Genomic DNA, 19,636 nt, shown 5'->3' on the forward strand with positions numbered 1-19,636 from the left:
AAGATGTCCTGAAGTTTTCCCAAGTTACCACTTTGTCATAAACAGGAAGTAAATATATGAAGTGAAAAATGTACAAGGCTCACAGGCTGAGATTTTTCTGACAAGTCACCAGAAGAGCTTTAGAGTCAGGTAACAGTGTTGTTACCAGTAAGTTACAAAAACTTGTTCTAGAGTACACCCTCTAGTGGGATACCTGGGAAATTGGGATTCAGCCTTTTAAGAACCAGCGCTTCCACTTACAACAGGACACCCCTCCCCCACCCTTTGAACCAAGTCTAATAGTTTTTAGGCTATTGCCAGTTGAAGCTCGAGTACTTAAATCAGGAGTCTGAAGAGCTGTTGAAACAGGTCTACACACCCCTAAGTGCATAATGTCTTGTGATACCTACTTTTCTGAAAGCAGAGCAACTACATCGTTCTCAACCCCACCAGTATCAAGCTTACTGCAATAAGCTTAGCTTTTATAGACAGCTTTAGTAGATGTGTATTTTCTCTATCCCATAGTACACAAAAGATCAGTGTGTTTCCACTCTAACAGCTGATGCTTTGGTTTATTCCAGAAAGTGCCAGAGCATTAAAGTGCTACACTGCTTCATGTCATCCTGCCCCACTTATCCCAAAATATCCCACAGAAGCCATAAATTTGGGGTTAGAAAGAGAAATGCAACCAAGTCTTTAACACTCCCTACCTAAAGCAACATTTGAGTTGCTGTTCAGGCTCCCTTTAAGTTTAAAAAAAGGGCTGCAGAAGTGCAGTTATGTTTCTGCTAGATCACAATATAAAGGAAAGCAATTAGCAGTGGAGTATCTTACCTCCTGTGGCTGTATTTCAGACTTCATAAGCTCCATAATGGATTCTAGAGAAAGGATGTTAATTTGTTTCAACTGATCAAATGCATAAAGGCAGACCAAACAGTACCAAGTCTAACTATTTAAATAGTAGTGCCAATTACTAAACCATATATTCTGAAATCTCAGCTTGTCATTCAACATGCTATTTTCAGACAAGCCTTTATTTTCCGATTTGGTTTTACATTTGCAGGAGTTTAGCATTAAGCAAGAGGCATTTTGTAGTATCCATAATTTGGTTGTTGTAATTCTCACATCACATGAACATTGAGACTTGCTCAGAAGGCAAAAACATCCTGTTACTGTGAATTAGACTTTTCTACAATATTAGCCAGAATAGGGCTGCAAGCCCTACTTAGTTACTACATTATAAGTTACAGCACAGGATTAGATTGCTCATCAAGCTATGCAAAGTCAATGCTCAGTTCAAGCTTATCCCAACATTATGATACAGAAATTGAACCTTGTAATACTCCACCTGGTTCTTTCACAGACTCTCCTTTTGACATCTGTCTTGTTCTCTCAGATTTTCTATTTACTTCTTCTTCCAATTCTTTTACTGGTATACTGGTGCGAGGAGTTGGAATACTTTCAAAGTAGCCAGAGTCTAGAAGTTTGGATAACAGGTCCTTCATGTGTTTATCTGAAAAGTAAAAATCCATGAGACAAATATATGAAAATCTGAAAGTATAGGGTATTCAGATTACAGATCAAGACTCCTTTCTCTTTTATACAGATTACAATTTCTCCAAGTTCACACATCTTACTGAGTTATAGGAATAAAATGTTTAAGTACTTGTTAAACTGCTTTATATTACAACCAAGAACATCTTTGCAATCCAGAGGTAAGACCTGCAGCTTGTGTTTAAGTATACACAAGGTAAACACTGAGGCACTTGGTCTCCCACATGCTCAGAAAGGGGTTTATTTACCATCTGTAAGCTAGCCAGCACTGATACTAAAAGCTTGTTGTACAGACTGCAGCACAGGTAAAGCTAAACAAAGTCACTATAGAACTGCCCTAACAAGACACTCTTCCCAGTGATAGAATGGCAAGTCTCAGAAGAAAAAGTCCACTGCAAAAACAAGCAGGGAGGGAGAAAGCAAGAGACTGATCCAGACTGAACTTAATCCTCTGAAGTTTTGGAAAGTCAAAGCTGACATGGTTGAAGACAAACACGTGTACCCTGAGAAGCACTGTCCAGCTTACTCCTTTACGCAAAAAGGAGACAGCAGCTTAGAGAGTGAATACCTCATAAGTAGCAGTGATACTAGAAATTGTTTCAGAGGAGCTAGAGACAAGGCAGCCTTGAGAACAGGAAAAATATTCAGTTAAAAATCACTCCTTCCAGTGACAACTGTATGGAACAAGAATAGTAGCTAGAACTTGATATCTATATTAAAGTGTCTTCCAAGGCAATGAATGCGAAGTCATAACAGCTTTATCCAAAATTTAGCTTCTGCACAAAAGGATGCAAGACTGATACTAAAGGGATTGGATATACTGACAAAATAGAAGTTTAGATGATAGCCAAAACACTACAAGAGTTTATTACAAGTCTAAGATAACTAGGCAACTATGAATTCATGTCAACAGATATAAGGCTAAAGTTACCAGCCTGTAGCAATACAAGGCCAGCTTGCACTTTGTCCAGAACTATGATAAGTGTTAACACTTTGTTGTTAGTTCAGCTATCTGTATGTGGAAGTTAGGTAGGGTACGCTAGTGCTCTGGTCTAACCGTTTCAACAACATTGTCAATGACAAATGAAAGATTACTGCCACACAGCCATTACAACACCAGAGTAAACAGGACAAGCAAGGTCTATTTGCAATAGGAAAGACACTCAAGTAAGCACTGTTTCCTCACAAGCAAGTTCTAAATAGGAACATATGTTCATGTTGGCTTACAACTAGGGCTTTTGAAACTAAGCCATACACAGAAGAGTATGTACAGTCCCACAGACTTTGGCATTTGAAAAGGACACTTGCAACAGGTCAAAAAAACTGCATTCTGCCTGGTTAGATCACAGCAAGCTCCTTTCCTTAGCATGCTATTAGTCAGAAAACAGGTCTAAGGCTGGAATTCCTACAGCAGAGGATCTTCAGTGCTGTGGGATCTTCAGCCTGGGACCAAAGCAGCTTTGTAATACACATCAGTATACTGTAAGCATTTTGTGGCTGGGAACAGTGTTCCCATCTTAACCTGTTTGCACATAACTATCCAAAAAGCTTCCCACTGCTGGTTCTGTAAGGTATACATGCATCAGCTTTTGAATTACTACCATCATTATTGCTCACAAACATGCTAGTACATTGGTACAGTAAGTCTTTACCTGGAAAGGAAAGCATGCCATACTGTTATTGATCTGCACCTAGTACTTCGGAAAAACAGTAGTTCATCCATGGATAACTGAGTTACAAAGCATTTGAAAGTGCTTAATGTAGTAACCTTCCACATATATTCACTGTTTTTAAGATGTTTAACCAGCACACAAATTTCACATCTAAGTTTTTCTGTAGATGAGATACTCACATGTTGTTCCAACCACAGGTTTCTCACTTCCTTCTAGAAGGTCCCAGAAGTAGAGAGATGATTGTTCCATCTGGTCTTCAACACTGAAACAAGTGACAGTTTTACCAGGTAGAATCAGTCAAAATCAAGTGTTCCAGTATCCCAATACTAGTCATTAAGACACTGATGTTTAGCTTTCCAAATAAAGGCTGTCTACAGACTGAATCCTAAGCCCTTGATCCACTATTGAAAGTGATTCATCTGTATCTCTACATGATTTAACCTAGTAAATGCAAGTTTTTGTTGGCAATTAAGACAAATTAGAGAGCCTAGCACTACTCCACAAGACCATATGGTTGGACTTCATTCCAAGCCAGACAGGGAAACTCCTGTTTATCAGCTGATCACCTTGTTTATTGGATGCACATGTGCAGGGTCAACCATCAACAGCTCCCACCACTTAGTTATTGAGAAACTTTGACATAGGTCCACGATCCACCTCACCCACTCCAGACAAACTTCTTGTAGAAGTGTAATACAATGAGAATAAGCTAGAAAAATTTATCACTGGGATCAGAGACTCCTATTGTGTATCTTTTTAAAAGCAGATGTTCTTTAGAAGTTAAGAGCAAAGATTAGGCAAATTTAGTATGAGAAGTGATTAGAAGTTTTAGGAAGTCACATTTAAATATGTAATTACTCTTACTCAAAAAGTGTTTCAACTTAGCACCTAATAACTACTTTTTCCATATATAAAGTTCTACTACAATATTTTAACAAACAGGCTGTCATGCTAAGCATAAGCCATCATAGTAGAAGCATGGTGCCCAGTTAGTACTTATATACAATATATCTGTTGACAACCAGTTACCTTAAAATGCATGACTGTGCAGAGGTATCAAACACTCAATTTTTGAAACTACTTTGAAGCTAATAGCAATAGAGCCTCAGGAGTACCACCTTATATTCCTTCAGAATAAAGAAGCATATCTGGATTATCAGGTGAATGGAATATAGAACAGTTCTGTGTTTACTGCATGTTTTTCACTTCATGAACAGTGAGACCTCAGGGAAGCAGCACATCACCAGCCTCGCTGCTTATAACAGTTTTGGACTATCTCCCCTCAACCCCACAGGGAAAAATAAGATGGCAGAGCTTGTATGTAGCTCACACACAACTGAGGCTGTAATTACTGCAGCTTTTAGTGCTTAGAGTAAAGCAAATCTGCTACATTCATAGTCTCAGACTAAAGAACAGAATTTTAATTAGTGTAGTGTCCCAAAGCATAATATTTCAAGACATGGCAGTGTCAAACAGGACATTTAGTGTAACGAACAAAGCATACCAATTAGACAAATCCTAAACTTACCTCAAGTTCTCATTTCTTTCTGGACATGTCAGTTTTGCAAATCTTATGAGGTAGTCTAGTTCTTTAGAAGGCAAGTATATTGCACCATTCATACCACCTTTGAAATCTTTCTGAACATGCTCTTGAGTGAAATTCTGTAGCACATACTGGACTTGAAGTATTGTACGCAGTTTTTTCTTCTCTGCTTCAAGCTTCAACAGACTCTCCCTCCTCTGGGCTTTCCTTTGGGCTTTCAGCAGCTATTTCAACACATGAAGTCAACAGTTAAACACAATGGTTTAGTAACAGGATTCTAGGATAAAACATATTGAGTTGTAGTATTGATCATTCTACCTTGATCAAAACAACTATTAATTTTGGTTAGATAAAAGTTCCTAACTCTCACATTTCCAGAGGAGGAGCTTGAAAGATCTTGGGTGAACTCCCCATTTATCCTCTAATTCTCTACACATCTAGCTTTCAGTAAAACTGGATAATGGTAGCTTGACTTGTGATATGCCTTTATAATATTTAGATCCTGATTATGCCTGCTAGTTGCTTTTTTGTAACAGCTTTTACAACTGAATATAAGGAATTGTTATAATACCAACACACAAAACCAAGCCTAGCTGACCTTTAAAATTTATCATGTTAATTTAGTGATGCAGAAGTTGTCAAAATTTCTCCTAGTAAAACAACTGCCTCTTCACTTTCAAATACTCCAATTTAAATGATACAGCAAAACCCTCAGTCTTATTTCTGTTGGCAGAAGACTGAAGCACTCATTAAATAAGCAACAACAAGTCACAGAACATACACAGCCCTGACACATTTGAGGGGAAGTTTATCATGTACTAATCGAATCATGCAACAGAAGCTATCCAAGTAACCACAGAATTTAAGTGCCTCAGTATGGGGTATCTGAATTGTTTGCAGTAACATGAAAATTTAGTTTTCTAGAAGGCACTGTAAGGATGCTGTTTGCCAGCAAAACCCCTAGTGTTCCAGTAATAGGTATTGGCTGTAGAATCCATACTGTTACAATTAGAGCCAAGGAAAAAACAAAGTGGGTTAAGCCTTTAAATATAGCATATGTTCAAGAACGAACATGAACTGGTATAAGTTAATGCTGGATTACTAAAAGCACCTACAGAAAGATACACTGGGTCACAATCGTTCATTTCTGATATTTTATGGGTAGCTACAGAGGAAAGCAATAGGAAGCAATTCAAGTTTGACATTCGGCACAGTACTTTCTATGTTCACCATACAATGACTGAGGGAACCCAAAGCTGCAATGCTGCTGAAAAGGCTTTTAAATCTCTGCTCACATAGTGCTTTAAGAGATTTACTGCACTACCTGGAATTACTACATATACAAGAAAAGCCTCTCTAGCAAAATTGTTTGGGTCTCAGTCAACACCAAGACAAACCATTTTACCAGTCCTTCAGCATTCTGTAAGAATGCTGAGAAACAATGCCAGAGCAGTGACTAATCATGTTTAGCATGCCCAGCTCTACCTTGGATCAAATCTTTTCACAAGGGTAGTATTTGCTTGAGCCAAGAGACCAGTTTTTCCAAAGATACAACACTTGCTTGCATAAAAAGTGTCTAGTGCTTTAAACCCTGTATAAAGGCCTAAATAAAGCACTAAATCTGTGATTTACCATAGAGCCAACTACAGCCAAGTAAGTTGCAAACTCCACAAGCTTTGTTAAAAAAAGACTGTACTTCTGTACTTCTCACTGAAACCAAAGTGATTTAACCCCAGCACTGGAAACATCAAAACATTCAGTTTGGAAGGGATCTTAGGATGTCATCTAGCCCAGCCTCCAGCACAAAGGCTACACTGAATCAAGACCAGATTGCTTAAAGCTTTGTGTAGTCAGGTCTTGAAAAGATCCAAGAACAGAGTTTACTAGTTCTTTGGGCAGCCTGCTCTAGTATTCAACTGTCCTCAGAGTGACCATTTTCCACCTAGCTGGAAACTACTTTTTCAGTTTAAGATCATTCCTTCTCATAATACATCCCTCACCAAAAACCCTGGCTCCACCCATTCAGTAATCTCCTTAGTAGCTGAAAGTAACACTATCTCCTGCCAAGCCTTCCCATCACCAGGCCCAACAAGCCTTCCAGGCTCTCTTGACAGGTCTCATCTTCCAGGCCCCAGCTGTTCCAGAGCCCACCACTGAACTCCCTGAAGTTCACCTATAGCCTTTTTGTACCAAGTGACCAGAAAAAGACATGACTGGTTAATAAGTCCCAAATAATCAGTTCTCCTTAATTTAAGTCCAGCCTTTACTGTTCTAGGGATACACTTCATTTACTTTGCCTGCTGCCCACAAGGACCTGCATGTCCTTTCCAGTAGAGCTGCTCCCCTGCCAGTCTGCACCTACACAGGGGATGAGACCACATCAGGCACAAGCTACCAGCAAGATGGTTAACAGTTTCAAAGCTAGATGAACTGGAGTAATCTCAAACAGCTGATTCCAATGACCCAATTTACTTGAAGCACAAACTCTTAGAGGTACACAGTGAATAATGGTATCATGGAGGTCAGTAGCACACAAAATTGTCAACATTTGCTCTGCTGTACTCACTACTCCACACAGTTTAAGCACATTGTCCCCTCAAGTTCCAAGAGAGAAACTTGCTAGTATTCTGCATATTGGCATACAACAGTAGCCATCAGAAAACTAGCATAAACTTCAGTTACCTCCTAACAGTACAGGGAAAAACATTTTATACTTACATCTTGGCTAAGTCCTGAAAAAGTCTTCTGAAGCTCCTTGGCAAATTCCAAGTTGTGTACTACTTCATCATATTTCTCTACTGCCTCCTACAAAAGGATAGATAAAAATGTATTTTTCATCTTTAAGACTACTGGTGACATCCCAATGCCCTTGTACTTCAATTCTCATGGAGAACTAGTCATTTAATGTGTACTGCTCTAAAACTAGCTTCAAAGATACTATGTCTGTAACTGATACTTTACCTTTAAGTCACAAATACCATGACTGTCTGATACGCCATACAAAGCCAGGTCACACCACCGCACAGATATCCTGCAAGTTTGTCTGCATTACACTTTCCAGGCAACCTCATCTGCAATACTTAGTATACTAATATTGAAAACAAGAAAGCCTGGGTACCAGTTATTTCCCTTTTCCTTTTGTTCCCATAGGTCTCTGCAGGCAGAGGTAAACAGCTACATAAACATCAGACACTGACATGAAAGACTGGAAGGACTACAGGAGACAGACAAGTTCAGTGCAGATCTTTTACCCTCATGTTTAGCTGCATGTCTTCACAGATAATTTCTACAAACTTTAGAAAGAATACAGAAGGCAAGTCATACTTTCAGAAAAAAAGCTTTCCAATTTAGTTTCCACAAATAAATCAGTGTTCTGTCTTCACTAATGGCTTGAACCAATATTTTACTAGCCAGTCTTCAAAAAGACTACAGTACATTATTAATTGCATTTTGATATACCCTATCTTTTATAAGTTCTTCCTCATTAAGGAGTTCATTTTTTGAAAGTCTGACAGCTCTGAAAGGAGCTAAATGCTGTAGTTAAGACATGCTGCCCATATCCTCCTCAATACCCTAAGGCATGCCTGGGAAGTAACAAGTTTAATTTCAGTTGTTCACACATGCTTTACATTCAGTTTGGTTTATGCTCATGACATATCTGAAGTTCTTACTAGGATGGGCCCAGTCTAAATGTAAAGCCCTTTCAAAATAGCGTCAGTATTGGCAAGTGTTTCATCACTGTAGTGACAACAGCTTAATTCACTGTCCCAGTAAGATATGGGACATCTGCAAATTCCATGTGTTCCTAAATAACTGGAAAACAAGTTACATGTGAATTCGCTCAATCAGTTTGATTGTTCAGTTACTTACATTCACTTATTTGTAGAATACTAGACATTACTAGGCCTACATGCTACTCAACACAAAGTGCATAAGTTGATGGTAAAGCACTCATTCAGTAGTTTAACTTTTAAGAACTAATTAGCAAGTTCAGTTAGCACTTGGGATAATGACTTTTAAGACCCTAATGCCTACACATTTCAGGAAGACTCATAATTTAACACCAACAGCTCACTAGACAGATTGCAGTAATTGTGCTTTTAACAATGTAAATCCCAGAATAAAACTCCCTACCTGAAAATATCAAGAACAGTTACCACTGCTCTGATGACAAGCTATAACACAGCCTGTAGGAAAGCAATAGCTTTCTTCTGTCACACTTGTTATTAACATTCTTTAACAGCATGCTGGAGGAACAGTACTGAGGGAAGTCTGCTCAGTTGCAAAGAACACAACTGCTGGCGAGAGCATTGAACTTGCTGGAAGCTCCTCATTTTTGAAACAAATGTTCCCTAAGTAAGGCTAGCACACAGCAGCTCTGGCAGGCATGCACCATAAGCAATTATACTTTGATCCAAATTGCTTGCAAAACAAGTTCATCACCAGATGTGCACTTCTTCCTCTGTGAGAGAAAGCATGACAAATATAGATGACATCAAGTTACATTAGAGCTCCACCATATTATAGGCAGTTAGTTTCTTTAGGCAAGTGTCCAAACTATTGAGCTCTGCTCTAGCTTTGATCACCAGGTCCCACTATTTGTATATACATTGGGAAATTGCATCTGAAAGCTACAAAATTACAGTATTTCTGCATCATAACCACTGAAACAGGGGTCTTGACTAGATTAGGTAAATACTGAAGTTGATACATGCTTCTACAACAGTCATCTGAACACTGTGACTACCACCTATCAGTGTATTAGCAAGACCGAATCTAGTACCCCCATTTTAGAAGACAGATACCCCAGAAACTGCGATAAAAATACTAATATGTAAAAAGTTACTCAGCTGGGAATATGGAAAGCCGGTAACCAAGTTAATTGCCATCTTCCAAAGTTAGTGCTACTGGATGCATTTGCAAGACAGACATCCACAGAATCCTTCACCTCTTTAGTTTCCCACATCTTAATTTCATTTTCACCTAATAGCTTTCCACAGTCCAGGGTACATACCAAAGAAATTGTCAAATTTAGAAGTAGCTTTAAAAGATATTTAAGATTAATCAGACTTACACAGGAGACTGTTCAACAATCTCACTGCTAGCAACAGAGGAAAACATTATATTTAACACCTACAATCTAAGGACAGAAGGCCCTTGCCCACCCAATTCCAGACTGAGTTTAGAGGAATAAAAGGTCACCATCCTATTTCAAACATCACACAATACATATTTCTGCACTTGAGATGGCAAGAGACTACATCAGATTTTGTAGTTAAATGCTGAAAGATCAATTATTCCCATAGGTTTACTCCACTTTTAAGTAGAAAGTTATCATTTCCCTCCTTATCCCATTTATGTCTAGTTCTCATTTACAAATGATTCAGAGTAAGGAAATGGTATTTGTGTTCTCATACTGCTGCACTGTGGTAAAACTAACAGTCAATGAAGTATTTTTCCAACTGGTTTATTAGCAGGATCAGTACTACCACTGAAGCATCAATGCCCTTTATCACACAATTGTTCTTTAGCACATGTGAAGCATGTTAAAATCTACTCCTAGATGACTAGAGCAATAAACCCACTGGATTATGTGACACTGCTACTCAATGCTTAAGCAGCAGTAACTTTCATGTTACAGAAACATGGCTTCAGATCTAGAATCCATTCTAGTCCAAGACAGAAGAGCCAGATTCATTGTTTTAACATCAGGCAATTTTAAGCAAGCTCCACAAAGTGGATCACATCTTTAAGTAACAATCTTGCATGCTGGCATTCAGAACTCTGCTATCTTAGGTACAGAATAGACATACTGTTCTAACAGCATTAGAAAGTGCTGGCAACTCCCAGCTATCTCATGGCAGCACTAGAAGGACAAGAGAGTATTCCCAATTAAGTCAGTAACTCATAGCTAGATTCTTGTATTAGGAAAGCCTTCAGATCCCATGCAAGTTGGACCAGCATCTTCCTTTCTACCAGCAGGGACTTTGTTACTCTAACAGCTGCTTGTAACCAACAGCACTGTGCAGCCAACTGCCAATTTCAAGTAACACCTGTTAATGAAGTCATGAGGATTAATTAGCTACCCCAGAAGTCTTGAGGTTTGTGTTCTACCACCACAATTACATACAGATAAGCTGCACATGGACACCTCATCAAGAAATAAAGGTGCAGCAGCACTGAAGCTGAAGGTCCACAGAGCTTCTATTACTGCAGTACACAGCATGAAGGTTAAAGTAGGAGACAAAGCTTGTGGGCTCACCATTCATCTTAATTACCAGTAATTTGTCCATTTGTTTTTGTGAATAATACCATTGCCAGCATTTTACTTCTGTAAAACTACACCACCACCACCTTCAGCAGCCTATCCGTTCTGACATGTTTAAAGGTTTTGAGGCTATCCACTCACACAAAGCAAACTTACCAACTGATCTTGATTGAGGACTTCTCCCTTCTTCAGGCGATCTTTGTAGTCTTCTAGCTTGAGCTGCAGGAAAATCCAAAGTAAATTTTTTGTATTTATTCCTCTAATGTAGAGTATGGGGTACAAGTGAAATTACATATTTTTTCTGTATTTTTAAGTCATCTACATACTGCAACAGAATAGGAGTTTTACTACTCCCTCTCATTTTCAGGAGAAAGTAACATAGAAAGTTTTGCTGTGCCTTTAACTTGGCATTCAGTCTCCAAGGCTGCCTACCTCCTTTCAGTTCTAACTTACTACCTTTGTTTCATTTAAGAAATACTAATGCATTGACCCTAGATTTTAAAGGGGTTCCAAACAGATCCAGTGAACTTATTTTAGCTTTTCCAAGTCAATGCTGGAATTTAGTTAAAGCGTAATCTATCTAGTCTGTGAATAATCCTATTTAATTTTCCAGAGAACGTATTTCAAAATCTGGCTTCAGTCACGTCATCAGGCTTTTATAGCACTATTTCCTAAGAAAGCGGACTAATGTCTTCAAGGAAAAAATATTTTTTTTTCTAATACACCAAGTCTTTAATCATTTGCATCAGCTTTTAAAACTACTAAGTATTACAAGCTTCCTTATACACACAAGGAAGAGAAAGGGGAGTTCGCTGCCATGAAGCTGAATACTATTTCATTGGTGTACCTACCCACACAGTCCTAGAGGAATCTAGAACTAAGAATAGTTTCTACTCCTTTTAATAAGTCATACTTTCATTTGCTAGTGAGGCCAGATTGTCATTCATGTGAAAACCAAAGATACTTGAGACATTCACCACAACAAGCTTGCCTGGACAAAAGTAGAATACAACACAGTTGGTTAATCACCTAAAGAAAACATGCTTATCTGACATTATTCAATATTACAGCATGATGCATGACATGAGACAGCAGTAATACTGCATCTCCTGCAGGAGGATAGAGTCCCCAAGCCACATGGCCAGAAGCCTGATCTACTCTTCCTTCTCACCCTACCACGTAACAATAAGCTTTTCAGACATTTAGAGAAGCACAACATTCATGCAATTGCTTTACCTGTAATCCTGATTCAGTACCAAAAGCAACAGCATCATTATTTCTTTTATCTTACAGAAAATAGCATTTTCCCCAATTAGTCATGCACATAGCCTTCAGTCCCCCACCAACTGAAAAAAATCTTAGAATGCAAAAGCCTGACTAGCTATGGCTGCAGTTTTAGTTGTATTATATCAGTTCTTACTAACACAGTACTGTCCCTGCCCACATCCTACCCCCCCCCCCCAAAAGAAAGCACAATTTAAAACAAGACAGCAGGCTTTGGATGATTTCGGTATAAAAGCTTTCTAGTGAATAGCATTCTTCTATATTTAAAATACAGAAGTCAAATATTTGTGCAAAGTGAAGGGCAATACATATTTGACATATCCATGAGTCAGAGGAAATACTGTTCTAATTTCCAATTTTACATACATTTCTACATCCTAATATTAAATGCACATGATCAATAGAATATGAACATCCCTGCAAGACTATAAGCCATCACCAAATCAGGTCCAAGTTAGTTCTGAACTGATTAAGCCTGGTAAAGAAGCATCCCCAGTTTTTATCAACATCGAGTTACTTTTGCTAACTATTGGGCACACACTGTAAAGCCAGCAGCTGAGAGCACATTTCTAGTTAGCTGCGTTCCTGATTCTCGGAAACAATAATGTTATGCTCACACAATGTCAAATACAAGTAGCCCATTTCAGAACAGCAAGAGTAAAGAACACCATTTTTTACTATACCACGGTTACAAATGGTAATAAAAATACTAGGAAATCCACATTTAGGCCCTTCCACGGGTTATTTTAACAAAAACACTGATTTCTCTCTATATATACAACCTTATTCCAGCTATCATAAAACAGACACCGAGTTTTACAATTAGCAGCTTAAATATGTGCTATACCAAAGAAAATCAAGTTACCTTCTTTTTCTCAATGTTCCTGATCTTGTGTTTGAGGCAAATAAGCCCATTATCAATGTAAGTCTCATATGCCTGGGAAGGAGAGGCTGCCGAGTTCAGCGCAGACTGCAGGGGACTGGAGGGAGGCTGGCTCTCCCCAGACGGGTTCACCTGCTGCTTGGCAGCCTTCATGCTCTTATCCTCACCCTCCTCTGACCGGCCTGAAGGTGATGATGGGCAACGGAAAGGGGCTTGGGAAAGCTGCACCATTGAAATGGATGGAGCTGCAAAGAAACTCCTTTTATTTAGCTCTCTCTCTCATCACCACCACCCCTCCCTTTTTTAAAGTTAAATCTTTTGTCATCACACATTCAGAACATGTACCCACAAAGCTACGCCTCAGTATTTACCACAATCTTTCACTCTGCTCCCTCCCTCTTCAAAATATCTGTACCAGTAATTTCAAAGCAAGGCAAACTTTGTATTGTTCAAGTCTCCCCACCCATCCAGACACCAAAAATCCTTTACAGAGGCAGAATTAGACAGCACAGGGGATGATTCCAGAAACCCAATATAGTGTCCATATAAAACTAGGCAGGTTTCCTGCACACATCACCCACAAGGGAAAAAACTGCAAGCAAGCAATTGCAAAATCATGCCACCAGCCTCCCATCCAGGCTGCTGCCTGAATGATCATTTGGAAATCGCACACCTGAAGGTATAGCCCCTCTTCTTGCCCCCACCACATCGGTTTTACCCCTTCATGACCTTCGCAGCAATCCAACCAGGCATTTAAACTAGAAATATTTCAACTGAGAAAGTGAAGATGAGAAAAACCACGCTTCATAAAGCAAGTAGCACGCTCAGTTACAACAGCATCATTCTTCATGAGGAACTGGTCTCTGCCTACAGCCGTCCAAAAGATGTGCCCGTGCCACAGCAAGACCCCGGCTTCAATGGGAGGGGCTGGGCTTTAACCTTGAGCACAGAGTTTTTGGAAGAGATGCTCCACCACCCTCATCTTCAACTACTGACTTACACCTGCTCCTAGAAAGCAATGACACCACATTTCTGCCCACCCGCAGGCCTACCGCGCAGGACCCCGGCGGGCACCAGCTGCCCGCGGCGGGGGCCGAGGGGGAGGACACTCGTCCTTCCCCGGGCCACCCGCCCAACCCCTGCCGCGGCCCCGCCAGCGGCCCGAGAGGTGGCTCCGAGCCCGGGGTCAGCCCTTCATCACGCCCTTGCCAGGGACGGCAAGAAAGCGCCTCCCGGGGAGAGCACGGCCGCCGCCGGCCCCCCACCCCGCACGCCTCGCCGCCGCTCGCCGAGCACGGCAGAGGAAGAAGAATTGAGCGGCGACGGGCTCCTTCCATGCCGGCGTCGCCGCCCCGGGGATCCACCTACACCACCTCCGCCGCCGCCGCCGCCGCCTCCTCCTGCGGTGCCTTCCCTGCGGTGGCGGCCGCCAGGCTGCGGGGCACCTCGGCCAGCCCCGCGCCGCCTCGCTCCCACCTCCCCGCTCACCTCGCTGGCCGCACACGCTCAGGCCCGCCCTACCGCCCGCCCCCCGCCTGATATAGAGGCGGCGGCAGGGCGGGGCGGGGCGGGGCGGGGCCTGCCGCGGGGTCACCGCCCGCCTCCCAATCGCCGGCGCCGCCTCACCTGCCCGTCTGCCTTCCCGCCCTGCGCCGCCGCGCCTCACGTGATGCGGGAGGGGCGGGGCCCGCCACCGGGGCGGACAGCCGTTACCCGTCGGCGTGTGGGAAGGGGCGGCTCCCTGTGAAGGTCAGGGTGCCCCGCCCGGGGGCCGCCGGCGGGCGGTGAGGGTCCCTGGTTTAGGGGCTGAGGTGCCGCGTTCCCGGGCGGGACTCGGTGCTCCTCCAGAGCCGTGCGTGGGCAAGAGGCCTGGGCGGTGGCCCTGGCAGGAGGGGGGGAACGGGGCGTCCTAGGAAAGCCCTGGCTCGCCGTCAGCTGCGTAGGGAAGGGATGTCTGGTGTGACACCACCCCGCGCCTTGCTCTGTCCAGAGGGGAGAAGGTCGCGCAGGTCCCTGGTGAAGCCATGACCCGCTGTCCAGTTGCATGTATCACTGCAGCCTCTCGAACCAGTCGTCCCAAGACAGGCAGGCTTCTGTCCACAAGCAGCCCTGAGGAGAGGGTCCTGTCACCTGCGTGCAAGAGGATCCCAGCCTCCACCTGTCTGCAACACAAGGCCCGGTTGCACCCTTCGCTAGCGTGGCTTGGGTGGCCATGGGACAGTAAGAAATGTTGGTCTGTGCCTGTTTAAACCAGCAGAAGAGTTCCTCTTGTCCAGTATGGAGTCCCTTGAGGAGACTTGGAGGACTGTGGGTCATCTTATGTAACAAAAGGTGTGTATGTCCTCTGTATATGCAACCCAACCATGTAAACACTTGATAGCTAGTAAAAGCACTTCAGTCCATTGAACATACACGATAAAATAATCACCAACAGACTTTTATTAACCTGTAACAACGGTGTCAGTGCTACACAAGGTATTGAAGGTTGGGAGACTAAACAGACCCTCCAAACACCAGAAGACTAAGCTGGAATTATGTTTCCTTTGTTTCTTTTTTTGTGGCCGTTACCTCAAAAAGCAATAAAGTCACAGAATGGTCAGGGTTGAAAGGGACCTCTGGAGATCTAGTCCAACCCCCTGCTAAAGCAGGCTCACCCAGAGCAGGTTGCACAGTCACAGAGTCCAGCTGGAGGCCTGTGTACCCTCAGCAAGTTTGTTGATGATACAGAGCTGGCAGGAGTGGCTGATACACCAGGGGCTGCGCTGCCATTCAGCGAGACCTGGACAGGCTGGGGAGTTGGGCAGAGAGGAACCTGATGGAGTTCACCAAAGGCAAGTTCGGGGTCCTGCCCCCAGGGAGGAACAGCCCCACGCACCAGCACAGGCTGGGGCTGACCTGCTGGGAGGCAGGTCTGCAGAGAAGGACCTGGGAATCCTGGTGGACAGCAAGTTGCCCATGAGCCAGCCGTGTGCCCGTGTGGCCAAGAAGGCCAGTGAGATCCTGGGGTGCATCAGGAGGAGCGTGGCCAGCAGGTGAGGGAGGTGATCCTGGCCTGGTGGGGCTGCATCTGGAGTGCTGTGCCCAGTGCTGGGCTCCCCAGTTCAAGAGAGACAGGGAACTACTGGGGAGGGTCCAGCAGAGAGCTATGGAGATGATTGGGAGATTGGAGCATCCCCTTTATGAGGAAAATCTGAGAGAGCTGGGCCTCTAAGGGTGGATCTTATCAACGCATACAAATACCATAGGGGCAGGTGTCAAGAGGATGGGGCCAGGCTCTTTTCAGTGGTGCCCAGCGACAGGACAAGGGGCAACAGGCACAAACCAACATGGGAAGTTCCATCTGAATATGAGGAAAAACTTCTTTACTTTGAGGGTGACAGAGCACTGGAATAGGCTGCCCAGAGAGGCTGTGGAGTCTCCTTCTCTGGAGACATTCAAAACCCACCTGGCCATTCAGCCAGTTCTCAATCCACCTCCCTGTCCACTCATCTAACCCACACCTCCTGAGCTTACCTATGGGGATGTTATGGGAGACAGTGTCAAAAGCCTTGCTGATGTCAAGCTAGACAACATCCACTGCTCTCCCCTCGTCTACCCAGCCAGTCATTCCATCATAGAAGTCTATCAGATTGGTCAGGCATGATTTCTCCTTGGTTAATTCATGTTGATTACCCCTGATAACCTTTTCCTTCATGTACTTAAGAGGTGACCTCCAGGATGAGCTGTTCCATCACCCTTCTAGAGATGGAGGTGAGGCTGACTTGCCTGTCACTTCCTGGGTCCTCCTCCTCCTTCTTGCCCTTTTTGAAGGCTGGAGTGACAGTTTATAGCAAGTTCTGAGAGATTCTGAAAGTTGGGAAAGTTATGAAAATAGAAACATTTTGAAGAAGAAAAGAATGTGTCAGTAAGGAAGGAATGCAAAGAGAGCTTTCACAGAACACAAAAGGTACAGAAGATGGATGAGAAAACTGGAGAGGAAAGGCTCATACAAAATAAATATTGCATTTAAAAGTGAAACCAAGCAAAAGATAAGTGATTCAAACAATGAGAAGAATTCACAGAGTATCACAGAATCAGATTCAGTCATATGGAACCACCTGTAACATCCACAGTCTTGCCACTTTTGGTTTAATCACAACTCTCAAAATACTCCATTGTTCTTAAAGCCCTAGCTCCTAGAATGAGGTCGCTTTGTAAGGCTAGTTTTCATGACTGAGAAGAAATGCTAATGATAAGACACAGCTTGTGTCTAGGATCAGCAACGTACACTAAAAGTTCTTCCAGTAGATTTCTGTTCTTTGTGTAGTTTCTTTCAAAGCTAGCACTGATGGGCTAGATCCTTGCAAAGTAATTATAGAATGAATGATCAATGAATGTATATATTAATAATAAGTCATAATTAATGTGAAGACACCTGGGACTATTCTATAAATCATAATTACATCTTGCAAACTACTTTATAGTGCACTTTTACAGTTATGAAATTGTATAGATGAGGAAAAAAAATTAAAGGAAGATTCATACAATTCAAATGCATATTTAAAATCAAAGGCTATTTGAACTTCATTTTAAAACAAAGACAGAATCACTATTTGAGACTGATGCTATATACATTTATAATATAAGTATGGTCTCTAGAGTACTTTAAAGAACATTATTAATGTGGCAAGGTCAAGCACACCAATGTTAGGAAGTACCAGGATTAAGTGCAGCCTAAATTAATTCATTTAATGCCATTTTGCAGACCCATTGTGAGGTCATCTTTAAGTAGATGATCATAGGTTATTATAGTCTAGCCACACATTGATCATAGCCACAGATTCCTAGACACTCAGCATTCCCAACTTGGGGATCTGTGCCTTTTACTCCAGGATCAGAAGGGGGTTGCACTCTAATGCCTAAAGAAAAGCATGCTGTTCATTTTTTCATGTTTGACTGATTCTGTTTATCCCCTCGAACCAGAACTGTCCTGATTTTTCCTAGTCCCAGCAATTTATCCCAATCTCATTTTTCTTGCCTTCCTGTTTCCACTCCTGAACTCTAGGCTGTCTTTCTGCCTAGGTCTGCATGTTGTCAGAGTCACAGGTTCCTCTGAGAAGCAGTATTTCCTTTGCACACAGTGCCAGCCCTTTGCCCAACCACTTCCAGTTTTCCACACCTGACTCTTCATCCAGCCTAACAAAACCCTTCCTAATCCCAGTGGCATCCAGTGTCAGTTTGCCTCCCTCCAGCTATAGTGGGCCAATCCCCAGCCAGCCATGGTGAAGACTGGGAGCAGGTTCCCACCTTCATTCCCTGCCATCCCTTTTATTATTGTATTGTGAAAGTCCAGAAAGTAAACAGATGTGTAGAATAAGATCAGCTGCTTGTTAACTTTAGCAAAGAAAGACATAGACTAAATGTGTTGCAAAGATTATACAGTGATGGACTAGAGAAGCCTGCTTCACTCATTGAACATCTCTTAGAAAGGAAGGCTGAGGAATTCTGGAACCAACAAGGGATGAATACATTAGATCTCACAATCCAGGTTGGAAGAACCTGGAGGATCTTGGGAAATACATTGCTGCAAGGAGTTTTTTCCCATATGTACCCTGTGGCTGTCTACTGTTCAGATCTCAAAGCCAAGGAGACTGGTGAAAGGGTGCTTCACTCAGTGACCAGCACTGCCTTACACAAGCTGCTGCGCACCACAATGTTTTCTACCTAACTTTTGCAAATGTTTCTTAAAGATAACAGTTCTCCCTTTACACTCCACCTCCATGTCTTCTGTGTTTTCATCACAGGATCCTAGTTTCAATTTCCTTGTGTAGGAGCTTCCTCTCCTTCCTTTTTACCTCCGTGTTCAATCCTGCCTAGCAAACTGGTTCATATTCCTGCTCAGCCAGTGCCAGGCACCCTTTCCAGTTCCCAGCCAGTTTTAATCTCCTCAATGAGTCCTCACCTTGCCAGAATTCTTGCTTCTATTGACTCTTTTTCATTTTGCCTTTTTTTTTTTTTCTCCCCATTTTCTCAATTTTCATCAGACATTTCATTCTTCTGTAATTTTAAAGCCATGAAGCTAAGCAGAAGTAGTTGCTGTGCCTGGGAGCAGCCATTACAAACTTAATCAAATTTCACCTCTGTAGCTCCAGGCCAAACAGAGTATGTTTAATTAAAGCCCATGTTAACACCTGTAAGATCTGTGAGGGAATGGAGTTATGCTCCCTGGCAGAAGCATCTTTGGAGAATTTACAAGTTCAGCTGAAAGAGCATTCTGTGGAGTATGTGCTGACTGCCTACATATAGGCACATTGCACAAGAGACACTCCTTGACAGTGAAGTTGAAATTCCTCTGCCCAGGCTGTGGGTTTCTGGAATTTCAGTGAAAGTGCAGAAAGGACCCTGTGAACTGCTTGAATCTTCAGTCCCATTCTTGAAAATGGCTAACCCAGTGGGTCTCAACTCAGTTTGAG

At 42.4% G+C, this 19,636-nt stretch overlaps 1 protein-coding gene across 6 annotated transcripts in view; it reads right to left on the bottom strand.

Annotated features, from left to right (window-relative positions):
• The window catches only part of CAPRIN2 (caprin family member 2), a 34,658-nt gene extending 19,913 nt beyond the window's left edge, over nucleotides 1–14,745 (bottom strand). For 3 of the 6 annotated variants that reach the window (XM_027807685.2, XM_027807682.2, XM_027807681.2), the window contains exons 1-7: nucleotides 13,167–14,652; nucleotides 11,174–11,236; nucleotides 7,468–7,554; nucleotides 4,735–4,973; nucleotides 3,386–3,468; nucleotides 1,328–1,492; nucleotides 814–857 (exon numbers count right to left, since the gene is read on the bottom strand). In XM_027807685.2, the coding sequence (XP_027663486.2) occupies nucleotides 814–857; nucleotides 1,328–1,492; nucleotides 3,386–3,468; nucleotides 4,735–4,973; nucleotides 7,468–7,554; nucleotides 11,174–11,236; nucleotides 13,167–13,415 (930 nt within the window). In that variant the 5' untranslated portion in view covers nucleotides 13,416–14,652. Of the gene's footprint in view, nucleotides 1–813; nucleotides 858–1,327; nucleotides 1,493–3,385; nucleotides 3,469–4,734; nucleotides 4,974–7,467; nucleotides 7,555–11,173; nucleotides 11,237–13,166; nucleotides 14,653–14,672 lie in introns of those variants that run through there. The other 3 variants (XM_055712328.1, XM_027807683.2, XM_027807684.2) reach the window with 3 other exon arrangements.
• Nucleotides 14,746–19,636: the final 4,891 nt, after the last annotated feature.

The sequence above is a fragment of the Falco cherrug genome, chromosome 5 (assembly GCF_023634085.1).
Source record: "Falco cherrug isolate bFalChe1 chromosome 5, bFalChe1.pri, whole genome shotgun sequence".
NCBI classification, from domain to species: domain Eukaryota; kingdom Metazoa; phylum Chordata; class Aves; order Falconiformes; family Falconidae; genus Falco; species Falco cherrug.